This window comes from Nestor notabilis, unplaced genomic scaffold (assembly GCF_000696875.1).
Source record: "Nestor notabilis isolate BGI_N333 unplaced genomic scaffold, ASM69687v1 scaffold18532, whole genome shotgun sequence".
In the NCBI taxonomy this organism is placed as follows: domain Eukaryota; kingdom Metazoa; phylum Chordata; class Aves; order Psittaciformes; family Psittacidae; genus Nestor; species Nestor notabilis.
Window position 1 is genome coordinate 3032 of NW_009918906.1, and position 22820 is coordinate 25851.

Below are 22820 nucleotides of genomic sequence, written 5' to 3' on the forward strand. Positions count from 1 at the left end.
AGTGTATAATTTAGGTGTATATAAGTAAATGGAGATTGAATTTAAGTTTAAAGTTGTATCACCTCATTAACATGTTTATCAGAAGCTTATTACAGCATTAAATACTATTGCATTTTAAGGTGGATGTAAAGCAGTTTTTGCTAGTAGCTTGAAGTGTAAGTTGGAAACTTGTCATAGTGAATGCCATGCACACTTGTTCCTTTTAATTTGTGCTTGTCACTTGATCTTTTTCTGAATTTTCCCTATACTTAGAAGAAAAACTGTGATGTGAGAGGGAAGGACATTTTTCACTGAATGGTAACAGGTTACATTCAGGCTTTTGCAATATTTTCAGGGCTGTAACAACTATGTATTTGGTAATGTCATAACAGGTCTTTTACTTTTACTTCTTCTGCACAGGTAAAACTGCACCAAGATCTCCAGATCGACGTACAAGCCGAGGTATCCATTCTCAGACAGGCTCTTTCTCTGCTCCAGCTTTGGCTGCAAGCAAAGAAAATCTCCCAGTGCTTAACACTAGGATTATCTGCCCAGGTAGTTATAATTTGAAATCTGCTGTTCCTTACACTACTCTAGTATTGCCTTTTGTTCCCCTGCTTGCTGTCAAATAGTGATTTTTACTTCATGCCCTGAATTTGCTTCAACATGCACACCCTTGTGCCATATCATATAATAGGAAATGCAAAATAATGTAGAAGATTCCTGATGACCTGGCACAACACCAGATGTAGCAGAAGTGTTGCATTTGATTCTGGAGGTTGAAAAATAAAATTCAGGATTAAAATCACAGAGTGGTTTGGGTTGGAAAAGTCCTCTGGGGACCATCTAGTTCAGCCCCTGCCACGGTCAGGGACACCTTCCAGTAGACCAGGTTGCTCCAAGTGCCATCCAGCCTGGCCTTGAACACTGCCAGGGATAGGGCAGCCACAGCTTCTCTGGGCAACCTGTGCCAGTGTCTCACCACCCTCACAGTAAGGAATTTCTTCCTAATACCTAATCTAAATCTACCCTCTTTTAGTTTAAAACCGTTACCCCTTGACCTGTCACTACAGGCCCTGTTGAAAAGTCTTTCAGTGCTTCTTATAAGCCCCCTCTACATTTTGAAAGGTCACAATAAGGTCACCCTGGAGCCTTCTCTTCTCCTCAAATCCTGAAATCAGCCTGAATACCTAATTTTCTTTGGGTCTTTTCTTTCTCAATGGTGGTACCTGAAGTCAGCACTGCACTGCAGCATAACTGATTTTCTGCTCAAGAGAGACAGAGACCTGAAAAGATAACCAAAATAGGTAAAAACTGAGATAGAAATGAGGACATTCCCTGCATTGATTTAATGAATTTTGTTTCTCAGTATGTGGCTTATATTATGGAAATACATGTTTCTCTATCAAAATGCAAATTTGGTTTTTGTTGCTTTTTTTCCTGTTTCTTTTAATCAGGTTTGAGGGCTGGTCTAGCTGCTTCTATTGCAGGAAGTTCAATTATTAGCAAAATGTTGCTAGCAAACATCGATCCATTTGGTGCTACGCCGTTTATTGACCCGGATCCAGATTCCCTGTAAGAAACACTTTTTTCCAAATCGAATGTTTTGCTTTAGTTTGCTTTTGTTAAGCTTTTTTTTTAACCTTTTTGTAATTTTTTTTATTGTTTCTTGTTTGCTGTCATTTGGCAGTAGACCTAAAGGTCTGAAAACAGATTGTATTGTGCTGTTTAGTTATGAATAGTGCAGAAGTGTCTTGCAGCAGGAGAAATAACAGGAGGCATTTGCTTACTTAACCCTTGCTCACTCACTCTGGGAGGAGGAGGATGACAGCAGTCCTTCAGAGCTGGGTTTTTCTGCCAAAACTGCTGGTCTGAACTCAAGCTCAGCCATGAGCAAGATATTGAAGCAGGTCTGGGCACTTTGTAGTGAGGGAAGAAGAGTGTTGCCATAAGGACTGGAGCAGTGAGGTGGAAATTTTATGTCCTAAGCTGTCCCTGCTTCCCAGAACTGCATATAGCATTGGCAGAGTCACGGATGGTATCTGGGTTGTGGGCCATGGCCCCCCTAAAATAGAGTACTGCTGTGCCAGCAGCATAAGCCAAGCATCTAGCACCAGCATGCCTAAACACAGCCTGGGTGCTTGGCCCAGTGCAGTGCTGCTTTCTTGGAGACATGCCTGGAGCAGCTTTCCTTGTGTTCCACTCTTACTTTAGGTATGGTAGACACAGTGTTGGATGGGGGTGTAGCACAGTTTCTTCTTTGCTCTACAGGAAGTAACTTGCCCTTGCAAAGGAGCTAGCAGTCAATCTACCTCTTCAACTGCCCTTGGGTTTCCTCAGGGAGATTCAGAGAAAACATCTCTTGACTTCTCTTGGTGTCTGTTCTGAGATCAACCACAATCTTGGTCAAAGTTCTGTGTGTGCAGGTACTGCACAAACGTACACCTAATTATCTCTTTTCTTCCAACAGGGAGGGATATTCAGAAAAATGTGTCATGAACAACTACTTTGGAATTGGGTTAGATGCAAAAATTTCACTAGAATTTAATAACAAGCGAGAAGAGCACCCTGAAAAGTGCAGGTAACAGCATTGTCAGTAACAGAGCCAAGGCATTTTCACTATTTTTTTCTTATCTCTTTATTTCAATTTCTTAATTTTTTCTCATCCTACAAATAAAAGACATAATAATGTGTGTATATCAAAATGTGAGCTTTGGTTTATGTGTTTTCAGAAGTAGGACAAAAAACATGATGTGGTATGGAGTTCTTGGCACAAAAGAGCTGCTGCAGAGAACTTACAAGAACTTAGAACAGAAAGTTCAACTTGAGGTAAATTTTATTTATGGGGAAAATGAGTATTTTTGCTTCCACAATGTGTAGTGAAGAATTTGGGCTTCCCCTTGAAACCTTTTAGAGTTCTTGTGTCAACCCAAGCTGACCTCAAAGGCGCTGTGTAAAAATGTGATGTGTAAGAGGTGGTTCCCCATGTGTTTTTTTGGAGTAAAATGTCAGTACTTAAATATGCCAAAATATCCAGTATAATGTTTCTGGTAACTACTGTTTTTTGGGGTGGGAGTAGCGGGGGGTGAGGAGGAGGGTGGTGTTAAATAATTTATTGCATAGATAGGATATGTTTCTTAATGTTCATTGCATGAAAGGTGGAGACCAGGTTTTAAGGACAGTAACAGAAATGAACATACAGAAAGAGAGAAAGTGTCGTAATCCTTCAGGTTCATTTCAAACTGTCTGAAAGCTTGATTACACATATAGGGAGAGCACAGAGATTGTCTTGGTAAAAAGCCCGTAATAGGTGCTTGAGACAGTCTCACAAAAGAAACAAGGTATTATCACAGTAACAACAAATGCACTGTAAATTATCTAAGCATAGTTATTTTTTGTGTTTTAAGTTCTAACATCAAATCTAAGTCTTCTTCACAATACTGGCAACTTAAAGAAGATATAAATGATTACCAAATGCAGAAAAAGACTATGGGATGGTTACCGTTATTTTCATATGAAGAATATCTCGGTTGGATTTTGACAGAGAACATACACAGTTTCTCTTTTTATTTCATGCTAAGTATTTCATATGGAAGTTCAGGATACTTATATGAAGATAACTTCTTCAGTTGAAAGAATCATTTGAAGTTACTGGAACTCTTCCTCACTCCCCTGATACTTAGAATAGCAGATTGCTATTATCTAAGGATTGAGTAATGATCAAGGAATTATGCAGTAGTTAGCAAATATAATGACAGGAAAAGCGTTACGTATGCTGCAGAGAGAATTCTAATTTAAGGATCTTTTGAATAAGATTTGAATAAGATTCAATAAGGCATTCAAGTCTGACCTTTCCATAATTATTTCTTACTATTTCTGGATGTAAACCAGCAAGTAGAAATTTCATATTTAGTATTGCCTTGCATAATATTAGCCTTACGCTAAATGTGTGATGAGGTGCACAGCATTGGAAAATTTAAAATACCAATTTGGAATTTGGAGGCAGATCTCTACTACAATACAAATGACTGTGCAGCATCTATTAATATCGCAGCATAGCTTAGATCCTGTCACATTTTGTTTAAAATGTTAAATTCTGTCTTGTTGCTGAGATTACATTATAAAAAGAAAGCACTAAGCACATTCTGGAAATGATTTTGCATCTCTTTCTTCTCCTGATAAAATTGATACAGATTTTGTCCTTATTTCCTGAAGATTTCCATTTCCTTTGTATCATTTTAAGATTCTTCTGTGGGACTGGTAATTTGTGGTAATCTAGCAATCTTCTTAAAAGACAACCTCACTCATAAATTCATAATCCTTAAACTGACACCCGTGTCCAGTATTTATGACCTTATGTTTCTAACTTGCTTCAAATCCATACTTGGGGCACTGCTGCAGGACTGGACTTTTGACTTTCATCACATTATTTATATACTGAATGAGCTTTTATCCATTACAGTGTGACGGACAGTACATCCCCCTTCCAAGTCTGCAGGGCATAGCTGTGCTAAACATTCCCAGCTATGCTGGTGGGACTAATTTCTGGGGTGGCACCAAAGAAGATGATGTGAGTAACATTAAAGAGAAGTAACCTTCTGGGTGAAACCAGCAATAAATACCATGAACTTCTCTTACTTTAATGGTAGCAGTGTGTAGTTTTGGATAGCAACTCTTATGCAGGGGGGCTGTTTAAACTGTATTGTCCTATTGATTTTTTATTGAAAATATATCCCATGATTTTTCACTATCTATTGCCTTCTGTTGTGTCCATTCCAGAAAAATTAAGGCTTAATGATTTTTTTTTTAATGGCTCTGTGAATATTTTTAGAAGCTAATTTTATAAACAGAGACACAAGTAGTTTCTCTCTCTATCGTTTTATAAACTCCTGTAAATAAGGTTTCTCAAAGCATAAATTCCTCTGTTAGCTATATTATAACGATAAGTAAGGTGGGCAAGGATAATCACTCACAGTTTATACCTGAATTTTCCTCCTGTTCTTCACACAGCTTTGAACTAAGGGATTGTGATTCAGAGAATGAGGACTGATGCATTTAGTGACTGATAACTTAGTGGGGATAGTAATCTGGTTTTAAAATACTACTTTCAATAAGATTCTATAATATTTTAAGATTAAAGTTTCTTCCCTTCTTCCTCATGTCTCGTAAGAAATGTTATACTACATGGATACCTAAATGTCTTACAACTTGGAGCTGTCTTACTGCTGTCCTCCACTTCATGCACAGTGCAACAGCTGTAATTACCAGCAGATTATCCTAATTTTGCATGTCCTGATTTAGTGTTTGTGAGGTCTGAATCACCTAAAACTGTAGCTGCAAATTAGCTAGTGATTTTAATGTAAACAATCCAGGAATTTTTTGCCAAAATGCTTTGGTTTCTTGTGAGTTATTATTCTTTGCTTTCTTTAATATATATAAGTATATATAAACATATATATAATAGTCACAAAATATATTTAAATATGTTTCAGTGTTCTTATTTTTGGTATATTTCAGAGGATGGCAGTTGTGTTTACATTTCACTATGGATATCTGAAGTTTTTATATATATATATATCCATGTTCATACTCATAACTTGAAGGCATCTCTAATGTCTGCTCAGCTCCTGTTCAGGAGTTTATTTTTCTTCCTGGACTGCCTTACTGGAAGTGAAGATCTGCCCTAGCTGTCATACTGGTATAGAGCAAGTGTGTGTCTTGGGGCAGTTTTACTGATGTTCAGTCTTCTGGTAATCAGATGTGCCAGCAAAGTGACATGTTTTGGACAGAGTTAGGAGTGTAATTCACTGCTTCAGTGTAGTCTTGAATGACTCATCATCAGAGGTGATGGTGGTGGTCTGAAATGCTGATGGTTCTGCTTAACTGGACAAAGGAAAGGTAAGGAAAGACAAAGGCAGCTGTACACTGACTGACTTGAGCGAGGCTTGTTTAGACATGCTTTTTTGGTGTCCAGAAGACAGGCTTAAAACATGACCTGCAGCAGGAAAAGAGGCAACTGTTTCTTGAACATTTATCCATAGAGATTTGGTTGCCTTAAAAAAAAAAATAAAAAAAATTAAAGTGTTTTTCAGTACAGATACATTTTACTGGCAGAGAAACACAACAGACTGAGTTGTGGTTTATCCATCCTTTTGTTAAAATGGAAGCACAAAATAAATGAAACTTTACAACTACTTTTTCCTAACCCATGGAGAACTAGCCCTGTAGATGTCAGTTATCCTTGTTAAAGCTAGATCAAGGACTCTCCATATTTTTTACCCTTGAAGTACAGAATCACCATCTCAGCTCTTTTCAAGGAATTCACATCCCCATGTGAGAAATGAAAAGTTTCCATGGAGACTGGAAAAATTCAGATGGAGAAACCTTTTGCTTCAAAACATTCCATGGCCAGTAAAATTGCATATTAATTCTTTGACACTCACCTGCACAAGACCTAGTTGTGCAATCCTGGGATGCTCTGAAGGGCAGTGTCACCTGGATGTTGCACTAGACTATGGCAGCTGTGCTGTGCAGGTCTTTCCCTGGAAGCCCTCGTCAGCCTTCTGGCCGAAGCCACCACTCACTGCCCTGGGGTGAAGGCTCCCACTGGCATGGTGGGCATCAGGGACCAAAGTCCTTGCCCTGTTCCCCATCCTCTTCTTCCCTGAACCATTGCTGCAGGCACTATGTGGATTACATAGTTGTGGAACCGTTTTCTTCTTCATCTTCAGGAAAGCCTCTATGAGGGGCAGGACTCAACTAGTTATGGCATTTGAGCTCTTTTCAGGGGTTTTTGCCAGTCTGGTCTCAGGCGTCTCTGGTGCATCTTTTTTCTGCCCAAGATGCCAACTGAGGTAGTGAGTGTACCACTCAGAAAGGTGACCTCTAACAGTTAAACTCCTGGAGTGTTTTCTCCCGATGATTTTTCTCTCTTATTGCTCACTATCGCATATAAGGTTGAAATGGTCAAGCTTCAAGTGACCTTAGTATGGTATCTCCTGCCAAACCCAGTTGAAGTCCAGCATGGCATGGCTGAATTTGCCTGCAGGACACCAGGTGGCAATTGCACACATGGGACGTCCTGGACTTTGCATAAGCTCATGGAAATTCAATGTCTTGGCTGGATATCAGGATGTTTGTTCCATACAGAAGCAGTTTTCATATTCACAGTGGATAATTGTATACAGCGCAGACAAGATCCTCTTCAGCACAAAAGCTGTATTTAACAAAGCCAAGTCTGGTCTCAAATGTTGGTTTTCAGAGAATTCAGAATGTAAGAAGATAAGCACTTCTGAGAAGAAAGACACCATTACTCCTCTTAACTTCAAGAATCTCTCAGATGTTAAGTACATTAACCAAGCAGAGATTTGAACTGGCCTTCCATCTTGTCTTGAAAAATATTTCCTGATCTGCATGCTGAAACATGCCATCCTTCCTATATAAAGATATGCTTCATTATTTAGAATTTGAAATGCTATTAGCGTTGCTGTTTGAAAATAGTATTTGCCTCCTGTTTATAGTATCTCTCTCGTATGGCTTGAGACACAGTGTAGTTATTCTACAGTTAATAAGTTAGAGCATTTAAATGCTGAAAACTAATGTGTAAGTGAATCTGTGTTTCATTGGACATGCAATCTAACCACTAGATTGATCATCAAAATGGAATATTTTCCTTTCAGATATTTGGGGCTCCATCATTCGATGATAAAATCTTAGAAGTTGTTGCAGTGTTTGGCAGCATGCAGATGGCAGTTTCAAGAGTCATCAAACTGCAGCACCACAGAATAGCTCAGGTTTGTTTCTCACTAGAAAGCACGCAATATGGCTGGTAGCAGTTTGGGATGCTGGCAAGTATGACCACCACCCTATACATTAATAAAGTGCTGACATTGTTTTAATTTTAACGGGTAACAATTGCCTTCAGTGATGAATGAAGTATAAAAGTGCTTCACCCTGAGACAGTCCTGGAGGGAAGCCACAGCTCCTAGTCAACATATTTCAGGTGGCCTGTCAGTTTCATTAGTGTTTATTGCTCTGTAAAATAATGTGTTTGTTCTTTTCCAGTGTCGGTCAGTAAAGATCACCATACTTGGTGATGAAGGAGTTCCAGTGCAAGTTGATGGAGAGGCATGGATCCAGCCCCCAGGAGTTATTAAGATCATACATAAAAACAGAGCTCAGATGCTAACACGAGACAGAGTATGTTGCAGAAAGTGTGTTACGAGATACCATTACTAACATTGTTTTCTGTAATAACTGGATTCAGTTGTAACACAAACAAAAGAGTGCTTACAAAAATGTCTTATATCAATTTCTATAACTTACAGAATTACTTACAGTTACATAATTTCTATATTCAGGGAGGTTCAGCTAGATGATTTTTAAGGTTCCTTCCAACCCAGACCATTCTGTGATTCTATACTACGCCAGACAGAGAATGGTTCTTTTGTATAAGTAACAAAGCTTTGCTGGCTTTTATCAGTTCTATTAGTACTATTCCTGCATTCTTATTTATATATAGTAAAAGAATAGTAAAAATTTTTGCTATTCCTCCTATTCCTCTCTTTCTCACTCTCTCCTATTTTCCTCTTTCTCTCAGTCCCTTTCCCCTTCCCCTTCCCCTTTCTCTATGTGTGTTACACACAGTCACATACTGGAAATTATGCACAGTGCATAAATAGCAAAGTTCAAGCAGAACTTAGTCACAGTCACTACAGAGTTCATGCTTGTCTAGGATTACTCTGTGAAAGGCGTAACTGCCCTTTACTAACTAAATGCTGAATTTAGGGTGGAGTTAATGGCATTTGAACTCTATTTTAGGAAATATGTTACTTTTTCCCACCATGTTTTAGGTTTGAATCCTTCATTAATTTCAGATTTGGATCTTGCTGTCTTCACAAAATGTGCTTATGATATCACTGTCTTTGTGTGCTTATTCTTTTGGAAGGCACTTTTTGAGGATAATAGGGAGGAGGAAGAAAGAGAGAAAGAGCTTTCAGAAGTGACTCATTCTCTAGAATAAGTTTTAAAAAATGAAATGTAATTTTATTATTTATCCAGATTGTATTATTTATATAAAATCAAAATAAAATTTAAAAGCTTGTGAAATTAAACTAAATTTTTTTATAAAATATGAAGTTTTTAATAAGTAAAAATACTCTAAGTGCTATGAACTGAATGTATAATTCATTTTGATTAGGCCTTTGAAAACACCCTGAAGTCTTGGGAAGACAAACAGAAGTATGATTCCTGTAAACCCGTCATTCGATCTCCCTTGTACCCTCAGCAGGCTGTTGAGTTAGCTACAGAAGAAGAAGTTGCACAGATCCAGCTGTGCTCACAAGCTGCAGAAGAACTGATTACCAGGTAGAGTAAAATTAGTAAGTTTAGATTGGCAACATAGACACCAAGACTGAATTATTCATGAAATCATACATAGACTTAGAAAGTATATGTTTTCCTTGGTTTTGACTAATGTTTAGTTGTCACTCAATCAGTTGTTTTAGCTTATCTTTTAATTTTATTTTAATTTATTTGGTTATTTTTTATTTTGTTTTATTTTGAAGGCTCAACTTTCTTATGTATTTTTGTAATTTTCTTTCTCTGTGTTTGTGAATATTTTTCCTTGTGACTTTCTGAAGGAGCAGTGGAAATGGAAAACTGGAAAGCTTCTTTTCAGAGAGGCTTTTGATTGAAACTTCTCGTTTTATGCAAAAGCAAAAATGTATTGAAAACAAACAAACATGGAAGTCCACTTTAGAATTCAACAATGTAGATGTATCCACCTGACCTTAATTTCTAACCTTTTTTCTCCTTAGAGCCTTGTTACTTCCATTTCAAGAAGATGAACACTTTTCAATAAACCTGAAAGTATTTTTAAAATGCTGTAAACAGTTAACACACAAACATTCAATGATCCCAAATTGCCACAAAATCTTCATACTATTTTGTATTCATCCACTCAGTCACTGTTATTGCAACGTTCTGTTTCACTCCTAATGCTCAAAACCCCCATTTCTGTGCCCCTGGACACTTCAGTAATTTGTATGGGTTGAGATGGTGGTGAGCTGATGGTATAAAACTGATCCCACAGTCTTGCTTATTCTCAGGAACGACTTTCTTCCTGAGATGTAGGTATATTAATAAAGACACTTTGATTTTCACAGGGGGAAAAAAAAAAGGGTTCTTTTAAGAGAAGCATTTTTGTTTTTAAATCAGAACCTTTTACAAAGCTGCTATTCAGTTTATCATGGTAACAAATTATCTTAAGCATCAAAAGAAATTCTTGGAGTATGTGTTGAGTTGCACAGGTGATATAAGAATGGAATTGAAGAACTACATATTCTTCTTGTACTGTATGGATGGCTTAAGTAGACATAGAAGAATAATTTAGGTTATAAATTACCCAAAGTGAAGTGTAGCCAAGACAGATTAAAAACTTTACTGTTCTAGGGATGGCCCTGAGGTTGTAATTACAGCTGGTCCTCCCATAATCTCAAATGATTGCAGCCAATTTTATTGTCACATCTGAAGGATGTGCCTTGTGAAATAGATGTAATGGTTTTTTGGATAACTTCAAGTAAGTTATCTTAATGTGCTAGGGTTTTCCTCTAGAGTTTATTTGAATTAACAGCCCAAACCTTTTTTAGTACAATTTTTGCATAGCATTTATGTTCTAAAACATAAATGTGTCACAGTATTTCATAGCAGAATAAATAATCTGTTATAGATGTTATTTATATGAGGTGTTGTATTGCTTGAAGAGATACTGGTATTTCAACTTTTGTTGTAAAGGACTATATTTTTAAGTGTTTTGTGAAACATATCTTCGTATATTTTCTCATCTGATAAAGTTGTGTACTCTTCAGAACTATTCTTTAAAGAGAGTAAGAAATATTTTTATCCTTTTTATATTTTTGTAGGATCTGTGAAGCAGCAAAAATACATGGCCTCTTGGAGCAGGAGCTTGCTCATGCTGTTAATGCATGTTCACATGCATTAAATAAAGCCAACCCAAGGTTTCCTGAGGTAAAGGAAGAATAAAGATTTATGTATAAGTAAATAAGCTGTAATAGCTGTGTGCTTAAACTTGTGACACGGGAGCTGTATTGTACTCCCTGTCTCCATATTAAAACAAGCTGGATGACACTTCTTGAAGTTTTTGATAAGCAAGACTTCTAAATATACATGCACATGCTCAGATTTAAATGAAATTACTTAACAGATGAATGGATGCTTCTCCCTCTTTTTGCCACTTTTTCTAAGGTGAAAGAAAAGGGAAAGTTACTTTTGATTCTGAAGGTGCTGCCCTCCATAGCAGCAGGGTGTCTTATGCACAGGGAAACACCTCATAGCTGGTGAGTTTGGTAGAGATCATGCTCAATGATTCTGAAATTTATTAATAACGCCAGGAATGGGAGTTAGGAGAACTGCCTTTTTACAGCAAGGGTAATAAAGAGGAGAGTCCTTTCCTGGTGTTAGATAGTGGAATTGTCTCACAGGTGGCTGGTCACTTGGTGATCTTCAGGATTGTATAAGGTCATATTAAATGAACTTGGGGAAAAGACAGGAGATAGATACTACATTTTTGTTTTCTATTCTCAGTGCTGAAGACCTTGTCAGTGTAGAGCTAAATTGATGCATTTCTTCTAGGAAAAGACACCTAAGATCTGTGCTGTAAGACCAAAGAACTTATTCTCAAGTCTGAGTTGGATCACTTCAAATAACTTACGCCTCTTATTCCCTAGAGCCTTACCAGAAACACTGCCATGGAGATAGCTGTCAATGTGAAGGCCCTACATAATGAAACTGAATCTCTGCTAGTAGGAAGAGTTCCTTTGGTAAGGTCACAAAATACATGTTCTATTCCCTCATTCAGATTATCTGTGATTTGTTCTTTGCTGATTTTTTAAATCGGCTCAGGATTTATGACATGCTAAAAGAAGCTCTGTAAGGCTGACTGGAGGATATTACACTGCATTTGTGGTGTGGATCAAGAGGAAGTTATGAATTCTTGTCCTGTGTTGGCATACATCTTACCTCACTTCAGATGTCTAAAAGTTCATTGCCTGAGCTCTTCTTTTTAGTAGTCAGTGGAGAAAAATAAGTATCCTTGTTGAGGCTGATTCACACTCAAGTGTTTTGGAGGCCTGTCTTACAAAAATAAATAATTTTCTGGAAATGCAGAATTTAAGAGAACTTCTGGAGTTCTATTATGTGACTGTCTTCAGAGTTTAAAGAGGACTCGGGATAAGAGCTGTTCAGACTCAGACATTCAACTTCTATAGATCTGATGTGGGCAAGGAAATCTCACTCTTGTTCTAATATCTGGCAGGAATTATTTTATAACCTTTAACTGGTAAGTGTTCAGTAGACCTCTGATGGAACTTGCAGACCTTGCATCTTCTTTGGCTAGAGTTTTTGTGCCTAAAATGATGGAGACTGCTCAAATATTGTTGTATCTGGATGTATAATTAGAAAATTTCTATATATGACACTGTGAAGAGAAGTAAAATGTCAGGATTTCTATGCTGGTCCAGTTTTACATTAAGAAGATACTCAGCAGGAACAGTTACATTTTCTATGGCTTCAAAAGCAGGTCTATTACTAACTTACTATGTATTTAAATGTTACAATTAAAAATGGATAACAATAGGAATGTTTTCATTTAGCTGAGTTAGGTTGTGAAACTTACTAACGCAGGTTCACATTCCTTTTTGCATGAGTGATAAATGGCATGAGTCTGTTTTACAGTAACCAAAGGTAATATGGTCTACAGGCTAATGCTCATTTAAGATCTGGAAATATTCAGAAGATTAGGTTCCTATGATCTATTTTATGAGTTTTTAGAAGGTAAGGTTATTCATTAGATGTTTTTGGCCAAGAAAAGGGAGAATATCTGCTATGTTTTCAAATTACTATTACTAATCCCTCATATTTCAGATTGAATGGGGAATCAAAATTTGTTTAGGAAGAGTAATTAGACGAAAAGGTTTAATACTAGGGCTATAGTAATTTATTAAGGCAGTTTGGAAATAATGTTGTTATGGAAACCTTCCCATTGAAACATTACCTTTTCTATAGCTGGTTGTGATCTCATTGTGTTGTCAAACTGGTCCCTTGTTCAGGCTCCAAAGCTTAATTTGATTCATTCGTCTATTCCTGATTTTTACATGTTGTAATTCTGCTTCTCGTTATGGTCCATGCAGATGTCTTCATGAGCCTGCATCAAACCCATCTGTTACTAAAAAGGCTGTTTGGAAGTTACAGAGATAATCTTCCAGAGATGTCCACTGTCATTTGACATCATGGTTGTTTAGAACAGTATTTCACAGCCACAGTAACAAGGCACCCTGGTTAACCTTAGGAGATTTGTTTTGTCTTCAAGCAAAATGTTTTCCTTTAAGAATCAGGCAATTATATAAGTGCTTGTTGAGAAAGACAAAACTCTTTGTTTCATTTGTTTATATACAATAGATGATAATTTCTTCAAAATGAAAACACAAGAAAAGTTGCAACTTTTTCAAAGATGTGTGGAACTATTCACATAGGAAAAAAAAAGCAAGGGAAAAGAAAGACCACAGTCTGCTTTTGGGCACTGAATTCTACAAGCTTTAGAAGAGAAAATGCCATGATAACAGGAGGGAGCTTATATTTCCAGTATTAATACATTAAACAGCAATATCTTAGGAAGGATGGTCTCTTCTTTGAAAGGTGGTAACATATGCAAACCATTGAAGCAAAGGGAAGAAGTTACTGTTAGGTGGACTAAATTAATGGGGCTTGTAATTTATCACCAAACCCCAACAACGTCAAAATCTTTTTCCAGATTTTAGAGATCAAAGATTCTCTTACAACTCCCTTTTAAAGATGCATTCACTAGGATGTAACTTAATTAGACCCTTTCAAAACAATATGCTGCACTGCTTTGGGACTACTTTTACTTCAAAGAGAGAAACAGATGTTCAGATTACTTTATTAGTAATTCCAACTAATTTATTTAACTGCTACCACTTTCTTTTCGTCTTTGGCATTCTCTGATATCTTTGGCTTTTTGACTCCTGGCTGGGACTGCAGTGGTGTCTCTTTTCCACCACTTTTCATCCGAAGATTTTGTAGGCTCTTGCTCTTCTGGTCAGGTGTTACCACCCTTTTGCTGGTAGTTTCCATTTCTACTATTCTAGTATTTGTGTTATCAGATAACTTCTGTTCTCTGAAGACTCAGGAGTGTGGTGAATGATGACAGTGATTGACAGCTAGATCCAGCTGGTCTGCACCAAAAGTTTCAGCTGCCTCAGTTACCCCTTTGTGGATGGGACCATATAAATGTAGTCTCTATCTGATGCATCTTTGGAGGAAAATCTGATTTTGGAAGATTGTTTTCACCATTTGTTTCCATTCACCAAGAAGTAGTCATCTGTTTGTGTATGGTAACAACGCGTCTAGATTTAAATGTTTTATCTTAATAAAACTGCTATTTTTCTGGCCTGTTTGTAAACAGCAGTTAGAAGCTCCCCATGAAGAACTGTTGTCTGATGCTTTGCACAGTGTGGAAATAGAGTTGAGAAAACTTGCTGAGATTCCTTGGCTTTATTATGTTTTTCAACCAAATGATGATGAGGTGAGTTTGATTTATACTTCCTGTTTCTAATGGAACTTAATTTTCTTTCAGTAAGGTAGAGTACATTAGAGTCCCTCATGATCTGGAGAGGCAATTTCAGTAGTGATGTTGGATCATTTCTGTCTGCCGTGAACAAACTTCTAAGCTTAGGGCTATTTGTGTGTTTCGTTCTCTTTTGTGAATGTAAAGGGTTTGAATGGTTAATAAATGAAACGTATACAGTTAAGTCCTGACATTGTTCCTTACAGAAGTTAAATTTGGTCTTAGTTTTTGAGATTAACTATGAATTACCACCTCAAACATGTATTTTAACTGTTGTTTTCCGCTAATTAAAGGTAACTGTCTCTTCTTTCATGCAGGATCCCCCTCTGGATTATACTAAAAGAAACAACAGAAGTACAGTGTTTCGCATAGTGCCTAAGTTTAAAAAAGAAAAAATTCAGAAGCATAAGACCAGCCCACAGCCTGGTATGTGTTTTGAAATGACAAGAAAAAAATGTCATATTTTGGGAAAATGTGATTTTATGATTTTTTTTATGTAAGAAGGGACATGAGGCACCCTACCTAAGAGTAAAGTCAAAGTGAAAAGCAATGGAGCTAACTGGCATCTTCATTAAGGTGAAGATTTCTTTCAGTGCATTTAGAAAGTGTTCAGTAGGACCCCAATGTTCCGAATGAACCATAGAACTACTGTGAAATTGTTTAGATAGTTTTATCATGCAACAGAACCTGTGTCTTTGCTGGTGGTTACATTTGGTTAACTCATAGCAGTACAAGCCATAGGTAAGCTCCAATTCAGGTTTTTCAGGTTAGTTTCAGAAGGTGTACATTAGCTTTTATCATGCTGGTTTAATTAACCAGTTATTCTGAAATTTCAGATGGGTTCAGCAAGTGAGATAAATCAAACAAAAATCCATGATAGTTAATACATGATTTTTTAATTAGAAGTTGAACAAACTCCACTCTCCTCTCTTCCCACTTTTATCCATAAACTAACTTCCTTAAGATTATGTCCAGGAGTTAATTAGTGATCAGATGGTCCTCAAACTGTTTCTACTTCTTTATCTTTCTAATGGACAGTTGGTCATAATCTGCAGAATCTTGCAGTTGCCGATCAGACTTTAGATTTCAGATTAGACTTTGGATTTCACTTCACTGTAAAACTGATCAGCATTGAACAAAGCTGCAAAATTCTAGCAATAAGTAGCATAACTAATTTTTTTTCAATAAATGTGGTATTATTAGGACTAATGTGGGCAACTAACCTTAGAGAACAATGTTTTACAGAGAGCTTCTTAATGGCCTGTGTAACACAGTAGCTTAAAGAATACTTGTTGCATTAATTAAGAATACTGGAATCTGTTAATTAAAGCTGGACTTGCTTGCTGCCATTGCTATATTTGAGGTATGGTTGATATTTTAATTTTATGTGTTAATTAGTTTTAGAAGGCTTCTCCTCTCCCTGGATGACTACTAATAAATTAATGGTATAAAGCAGAACAACTTTAGAGTTTGCGTCACTGATCCTAAGATGGTTTAATATGAATTTGTTGGGGCATCAGGTTTTAATGGCTTTACCGAAGAAACTGGAGTAAAGCTGAAAGCATGGCTGCAAAGCAAAGAACCCCAACTTTGTTTAGATACTTTCTCATGTTAACTGCTAATCTGTAACCTGCATGTAAAAAGGAAAATGACAGTTTTTGTGGAAATGACACCTCTAACCTTTCCCTTTGCTAGCACGGCAATTCTACTCTGTTTTCCACTCTCTTTGGCCTAACCTTTGCTTGTGATGCATTTGAGCATGTAGAAATTAAGGGGGTTTTGCTCTTAACTTTGGTAGTTCAAAAATGGGGCACAGATGAAGTTGCTGCTTGGCTGGATCTGCTCAGTTTGGGAGAGTACAAAGAAATCTTCATCAGCCATGACATCCGAGGCTCTGAGCTTTTACATCTGGAAAGGCGAGATCTTAAGGTATTTCCTTTGTGCTACTTTTCTGCTATTGACCATTTTCTTTGACAAAACAACAACCAACTTTTCTTCTTTCCCTGCACTTGTTATGTGCTTGTAGCTTGGCTTACACTGTGCAAATCTGCAATAAACTAATACGCGCTGTTCTTTGGCCTGAGTTTCTGAAGTGCTGACTTGTACTTGCAACCATGTATATCTGTGTTACCTGAAGTTTCCTTTTTTTGCACTTTATGTAGAATGATGGCATTATAGTTTATGTCAGAAGGCATAGAAAAAGCACGTTTGATACCTTACTGACATCAGTGTAATATAATGTTATCTTCAATTCGCTGTTTCCATTAAACAGTATGGATCAGTTGAAAGTGGTTAGAATAATTTTGAATCTATCTACTACAAGGTCATCAGCTATGAGCAGCTGACTTGCTTCAGGTGATTTATTGTATATATGTTGGATATAGTGGGTGTGAGAGAGATAAGCAGCTTAATAAATTGCGGCATTGGACTTACATGGTGTTGGCGTTTGTGTGTCATAACAGACTTTTGCAATAGGTCTTCTCGTCCATGACCAACCTCTACCTGATTTTAGATGTATAGATTTAAAAAAGAGCACTTTCTTTTGACTCTGAAATTGTAAAACTTTCTTTCTCTGAGGTCAGACCTGGTAAGTTTTGCAGGGAGAAATGTTACCTCGCAGTCTGAGGCTGTTATTTGAGCTTGATGGTCTTTTTCAAGAATGACTTAAGTGCATCCATTATATGTAATAGAGGCTATATCTTTGGGGATTCATTACATTACATTACTTTTTCCAGGAACTCAGTAATAATGAGTTCTTGATAATGTGTTTTGCTACTGCTTTTAGCACATAAGAGAGGAAATAGGTTATTGTATGAATTGCAAACATTTACATTGAGAGTGCAAGTCACTGCTCTAGCCACAGTGCAGTAGTCTCCAGATAGAGGCAACACTTTCATACAAATGGGCCATTTTTTGGTAAAGTTTCTTATATCTTATGAAATCCCACTGTGCTTGCATTGTGTGACTGTTGCAGTAGAAGGCAGCTGCTGAAGTTAACTATGTTTGAGATGTTCTGTTTGGCTGTTGTGTATTATTTTGGTAATAGATTTCCTAACTTTCTGTCAATGGAAGTTAAATTCCTTTCTTTCAGGTAGTTTCTGACATGGAGGGACAGTTTCAGGTCAGGGCAGTGTCTCCCTGAAGAAGTTTTGAAATAGAAAACTGTCAATCACAATGTTCCAGTGGTGGATGTTGCAAGTCCCTGTTCTGAATGGGCACTGACCAGATGTAAAACTTAACTGGGAAACTCAGCATCACACAATGCATAGGTTTGCTAAAATGTGAAGAAATCTTAAAAATAATAAAGATGTCAAATTTGTTCAAACAAACGACAGTGGGTAACATTAGTGTTTAACTACACGTGGCTTCTGGCCATGCCTTGTTTCTGATAGGTTCCAATTTGACTGCATGCCCGGAAGACTGGCACTTCAGCCAAGTAAATATCTGCAGCAGGGTAACCATTAATCTGATACCCTGTTGCTGAGACTCATGCTGATTCAGCATAAGTAAACCCCCATCACAAAGTCCTATGCCCTCAAATATCTAAAAGCTTGCCTTAGACCCTACAGAGAGGCGGACTTTCACTGTCCCCTTTATGTAGTGCTGCCTGAAGCACGTATGTTTAAAATTGCTCAGCATAGCTGGATGAGGAGATGCCCTATGCAAGTTGGCAAGCATATATCCTGTGCTAGTAGAAGTCTTGCTCTAGAATCGCCCCATCTGCTCGTTAGCAGATGCTGAGAGCTTCCGAAGCCGTGCTGTTTGTAAGGTAGGCCAGGCTGTTGTCCAAGCATGGTTTGTGCTCTGTGTAGCAATGCTGAATTTAAATAGCAGAGTTTAGCTCTCAGCCGGTTCATTACATATGGGGCATGATCTCTGCAGGGAGCCAATCAAAGATGGCTCAGGGAACCTGTGGTTTTCTGGCCAGTGACCTGAACTGGTGTCAAGATGTGTAATGTGGTACCTTTTTCCTCCCTTTGGCAATCAAGGTGTATAGATGAGTCGTCAGTGCTCTTGTAAGCTATAATCTGTCTGCAGCCTCTCCTCCAGTGCAAGGCTTGTCCTTCCTGCCAAGCTAAATGGGGTCATCATTAATGCAGAACCTCTCAAGTCATGTGCAATAGATTTACCTCTATTATCTATCATGTCTACAACAGGAAAAATCGTTACCTGTTTTAATTGAATCCTCTGGGTCCACCTTTCTGTGGTCAAAAGTAGAGATAAAAAGCAGTACAGAAAAGGATTTCATGAAACTCTCTTCCTTTGCACACATCACTGAAATAGATCAATATGTTGACTGAAGAATTGGACACCTATATATTTCTGTGTAGCTTGTGGATCCCATTCTCAGCTCTGTGTTGCAACTGGCAAATGGAGAACTCTCCAAAAGGAACCAAATACCTCTCTCCACCCAGCCCCTGTAGTGAAACCCTTTCTTCAGCCTCCTCTACCTGATTTTATTTAGGGGAATGAGGAACATTTTTTTAGGAACTTTTACACCCGTGTGATTTTCTTTTGCTTGAGGAAAGACTGGGCAGTGAATTGCAAACTCTGCTGTAGAAAGCAAGCTTGTTGTGACTTTGCTTTTTAACCCCCTTTTACAAGCAAACTCGTTTAAAGCTAGATTCTGATTTTTCTGAAATAAATGCTGCTTTCTTAGCATCGATAACCATGTTCCTACACAAGAAACTTAGTAATAATCAGAACTGCAAGACATTCGGTAGGACAGGATGATGTCTCTTTAGAGCTCTATAGCAGTGTTGGGTTTCTTTGGTGAAAGGGTTTCCATGCCTCGTGTCAGCTTGATAAGCAGTGCCAGTCGAGCTGAAGTCTGTGCCCAGGACCACGGCATTTCATCTCCGTGTTTCACAGCAGCATGTCCTGAAGAAGTTCTTTGTGTGGAAAATGCTTTCTAAGATTTGTTCAACTTCAGAGATGCTGCATGGCTTTTGACACTGGGAATGCAAGTAGGGAAGGTTTCTCATCTGGAAGATGTTAATATTGAGGAGTGTTAATATAAATTGTTTGATAGTATTACATTGATGGTATGTTCAGCCAAAATCTGTGGGGCAAAGCTGGAATAAATGGGTTCTTGGCTAAGCAGACAGGGGCCTAATCACCATAATATAATGCAGATGAAGAACTCCTGAAAGCTGTTGCAGGAATTTTCATCAGCTTTTTCTTGCCCAACGTTTTTGGGTTGGGTTGCGGTTTTTTCCTAGAATTTTTTGAGCCTTACCTGCTGAAGGCCTAGAGAAGGCAAAACAGTTAGGGAAGGAGAGGTGATCCTGTAGTTTTAAGGCCACAGCTGTGAGAAAAAGAACGGCTATTTTCTTCCTCAGACTCTGGCTGGAGTTTTGTCTTCAAAACCGTATTTTAGTCCAATTGAATTTTTGTTCATTAGATATCAAGTAAATATGCACAGATCATGATGAAACGCATGCACAAAAATGCAGATCTTTGGGGATCTAGCTTTTTGAATGCTGCATGATACGCTGCTGTGGCAGGTCCTTTTAGTCTGAGATGAGAGAATTTCTGCAAACTTTCCTGCAGTCGTAGTACACTGAAAATACTACATAGCATCTATTGTCAGGAATGTATAAATTTTAATTTCCTCCAAACTGTTACACAAGCATAAGAATTCAGAGATTATCTTGTTGGTTGTTCCTTTTTTTATCCCTTGGAAGTGTGGTAGAATTTATCAAAAAGGTCCCCAAAATTGTGATAAGACTCTTGAGGCTTGCTGCTCTGATCTGTATTACACCAGCTTTAACTGGAATGGAAATAAAACCAAAATCTCTTGCCTCTGAAACAGAAGTGTTGTTGACGATACGTTGTAAAGGTTGGTGGAAAAAGTGGCTGAGTTTTCTGGGAATTTCATAAAGTGATTCTTTCCTCTGATCTTTGAAGTCTGGCAGCATCTTGCAGTGTTGCTTGTCCAACAGAAGTTCTACCTCTGAAAAATATTGTTCTGAAGAATTTGCGAGTTCTTAACCTTTAACATGTGTGGCTTCTCATGGTTTGGAAAGCATCAGGATTGGGTTTTGCTTATATAGATTTTCTTCCACATAACAACTAGACTATTTCAGTAGTTTTGTGTATTTTTGATTCATTGGAAAATGAAGTTTAGGATTTTTTTTAGCATAACTAGAATTCAGTCTTGACTCTCTGAAAATTAATCTACCAGTTTAATCTTGCTGTTCTACCTTTACAATAACATAATTCATGCCCATCTTACCATCTTGTTCGTCCTTTGGAGAAATGAAAAAATCAATTGCATGCTAACACTTATAAGTAATACTAAATGTACAGATTTTCTGAGGTTTCTGTGGCTGTAGAAAGGCAGATAAAGACTTTGGGTAGAGTATGTACAGAATATTATATATGGTTTCATTTTTCAGTCTATATGGGAATAATTATTTCAAGCTGCTTAATTGCACTCTTTTTAATGTCTTTGTAATGAAAAATCTTCCTATGAAAATGGAAGGATTTTGATTTCAGAAAAATAGCGAAACTTTTCTAAGGTTTTTTTTTCTTTAATCACAATCTATCTACATAAGGTTTATTCTACAAATAACTAGTGTTTGGCTGCCACTTGCTCAGTATCACAAATAGAAGGATTTTAAAGAGTTTTTCAAAGCTGTGTTTTACACAGCTTGTGATTTCCAGCAAACTTAGCTGAAAATTCATTAGCGCAGTTGGAGACCATTGGACCAGTCAAAATTGAAAAAGGAGGCTGCTAAACCTGTTACTAGTCCTGGAAGAGGTTTGTTGCAAAAAGTTGTTGTCTATTGTCACCCATACGAAGATGGGTCCCAGTAACCAATTATTGGAAATGTTTCAGCTGATGTGATTGCTTCAGTGGTGGCTACAAGGAGATTGGTGCTTGTGCTTTTTACATTTTCCTTTGGGATGTGACTGTGATGTCTCTGAGAATTTTTCTTCCAGCTCTCTAATGAGAAAGATCCATGTTAGGAGACGTAACCTTCTTGGAATGAAAAACAGATGCTTACCTTTTCTATTGCTCTCTAAAGGGAAGTTGTCCTACATGCCTGTAGCCATTACATCCATTTTCCCTTGAGAAACCAGGGATATGTGTGTTTGTTGATTAAAACAGACAACATAGGGCCTCAGGTCAAGTGACATTGCTGGACAGAAGCTCTAATCCATCACATCCTACCAAGCATTTGATTGCTGTATTAGAGAGGAGGGGGAGATTGTTCTTTTTTTGCCAGAAATTGTGAAAGGTTTTTGTGTTTAGAAGTGAAATATTTTTGACAGATATTGCAGTGCCTTGAATTGTCATTATTGCAGGTAAGTAATTTTCTGTCTGCAAGACAGAAAAGGATTCATTGAATGCTCTAAGGAATTTTTTTGTTAGGCAACACTTGCTAGTGCGATAGAATGTTTTCTGGTTAATGCTGATTGCAGTGAGCACCTTTCTAGACAACTGTTGCATGACTAGATCATAATCAGTGTTGGAATTTTTTCTTTCCTTTTTGTAAATAAGCTTCTTTTTCTTTTTCTCTTTTTTTCTTTTTGTCTTTATTTCTGTAGGACCTGGGGATAACGAAAGTGGGTCATATGAAGCGAATTCTCCAGGGAATTAAAGAGCTCGGCAAGAACACACCTCTGTCTGAAGTGTAATTGTGCTGGTGCTCTCCCTAGAGAGAGAAGGGAAAGTTGCTGGAGAAGTAAAGCTGTTGCAGGCACTTAGCTGTCTTTGTAGTTTACTCTATGGAAGAATAAGCACCAGTGTTTGTACAGGCTAGTATCTGAATTCTCATATGGTGAAGAGCTTGCTGCAAGAGTACCAAAGGATTTGTGCCAAAAAAAAAAGGAAAAGGCGGTATGTTCTGCAAAGACGTTTTCTTGGTGTGCAAACTTGGCCAGTTTCGAAGAGCACATTTTGGTAAATCAATAGGTTTATGGTGAACTGCAATGACTGGGAAATATAATCAAGAAATGATTGCTTTGCTTACATGCAGCTCAGTATGCCTCTCTTTCTGCTGCAGCAAGATACCACTGTACAGCATGAGGTTGTCTGGTTATCCTTCCAAGGCATAGCTCCATAAAACCTCCTGAGCGGGAGACCGAGGGGGTTTGGAGGTTCAACACGTGAGCCTAGCAGTGCCGCAGGTACCCAGCACTCACTGGCCATGCAGAAGGAGGGAAGAGA

At 37.7% G+C, this 22820-nt stretch overlaps 1 protein-coding gene across 1 annotated transcript; it reads left to right on the forward strand.

The window, feature by feature from the left end:
* Nucleotides 1–371: 371 nt before the first annotated feature.
* On the forward strand, nt 372–22288 carry LOC104402172 (diacylglycerol kinase eta-like; the record flags this gene model as incomplete). Its single annotated transcript, XM_010009979.1, has 14 exons — nt 372–534; nt 1437–1554; nt 2450–2560; nt 2712–2808; nt 4442–4549; nt 7659–7772; nt 8044–8178; nt 9179–9345; nt 10902–11007; nt 11727–11819; nt 14480–14599; nt 14959–15067; nt 16440–16570; nt 22199–22288. Coding segments are annotated over 14 exons (1662 nt in total), but the record flags the coding sequence as incomplete, so codon positions are not given.
* Nucleotides 22289–22820: the final 532 nt, after the last annotated feature.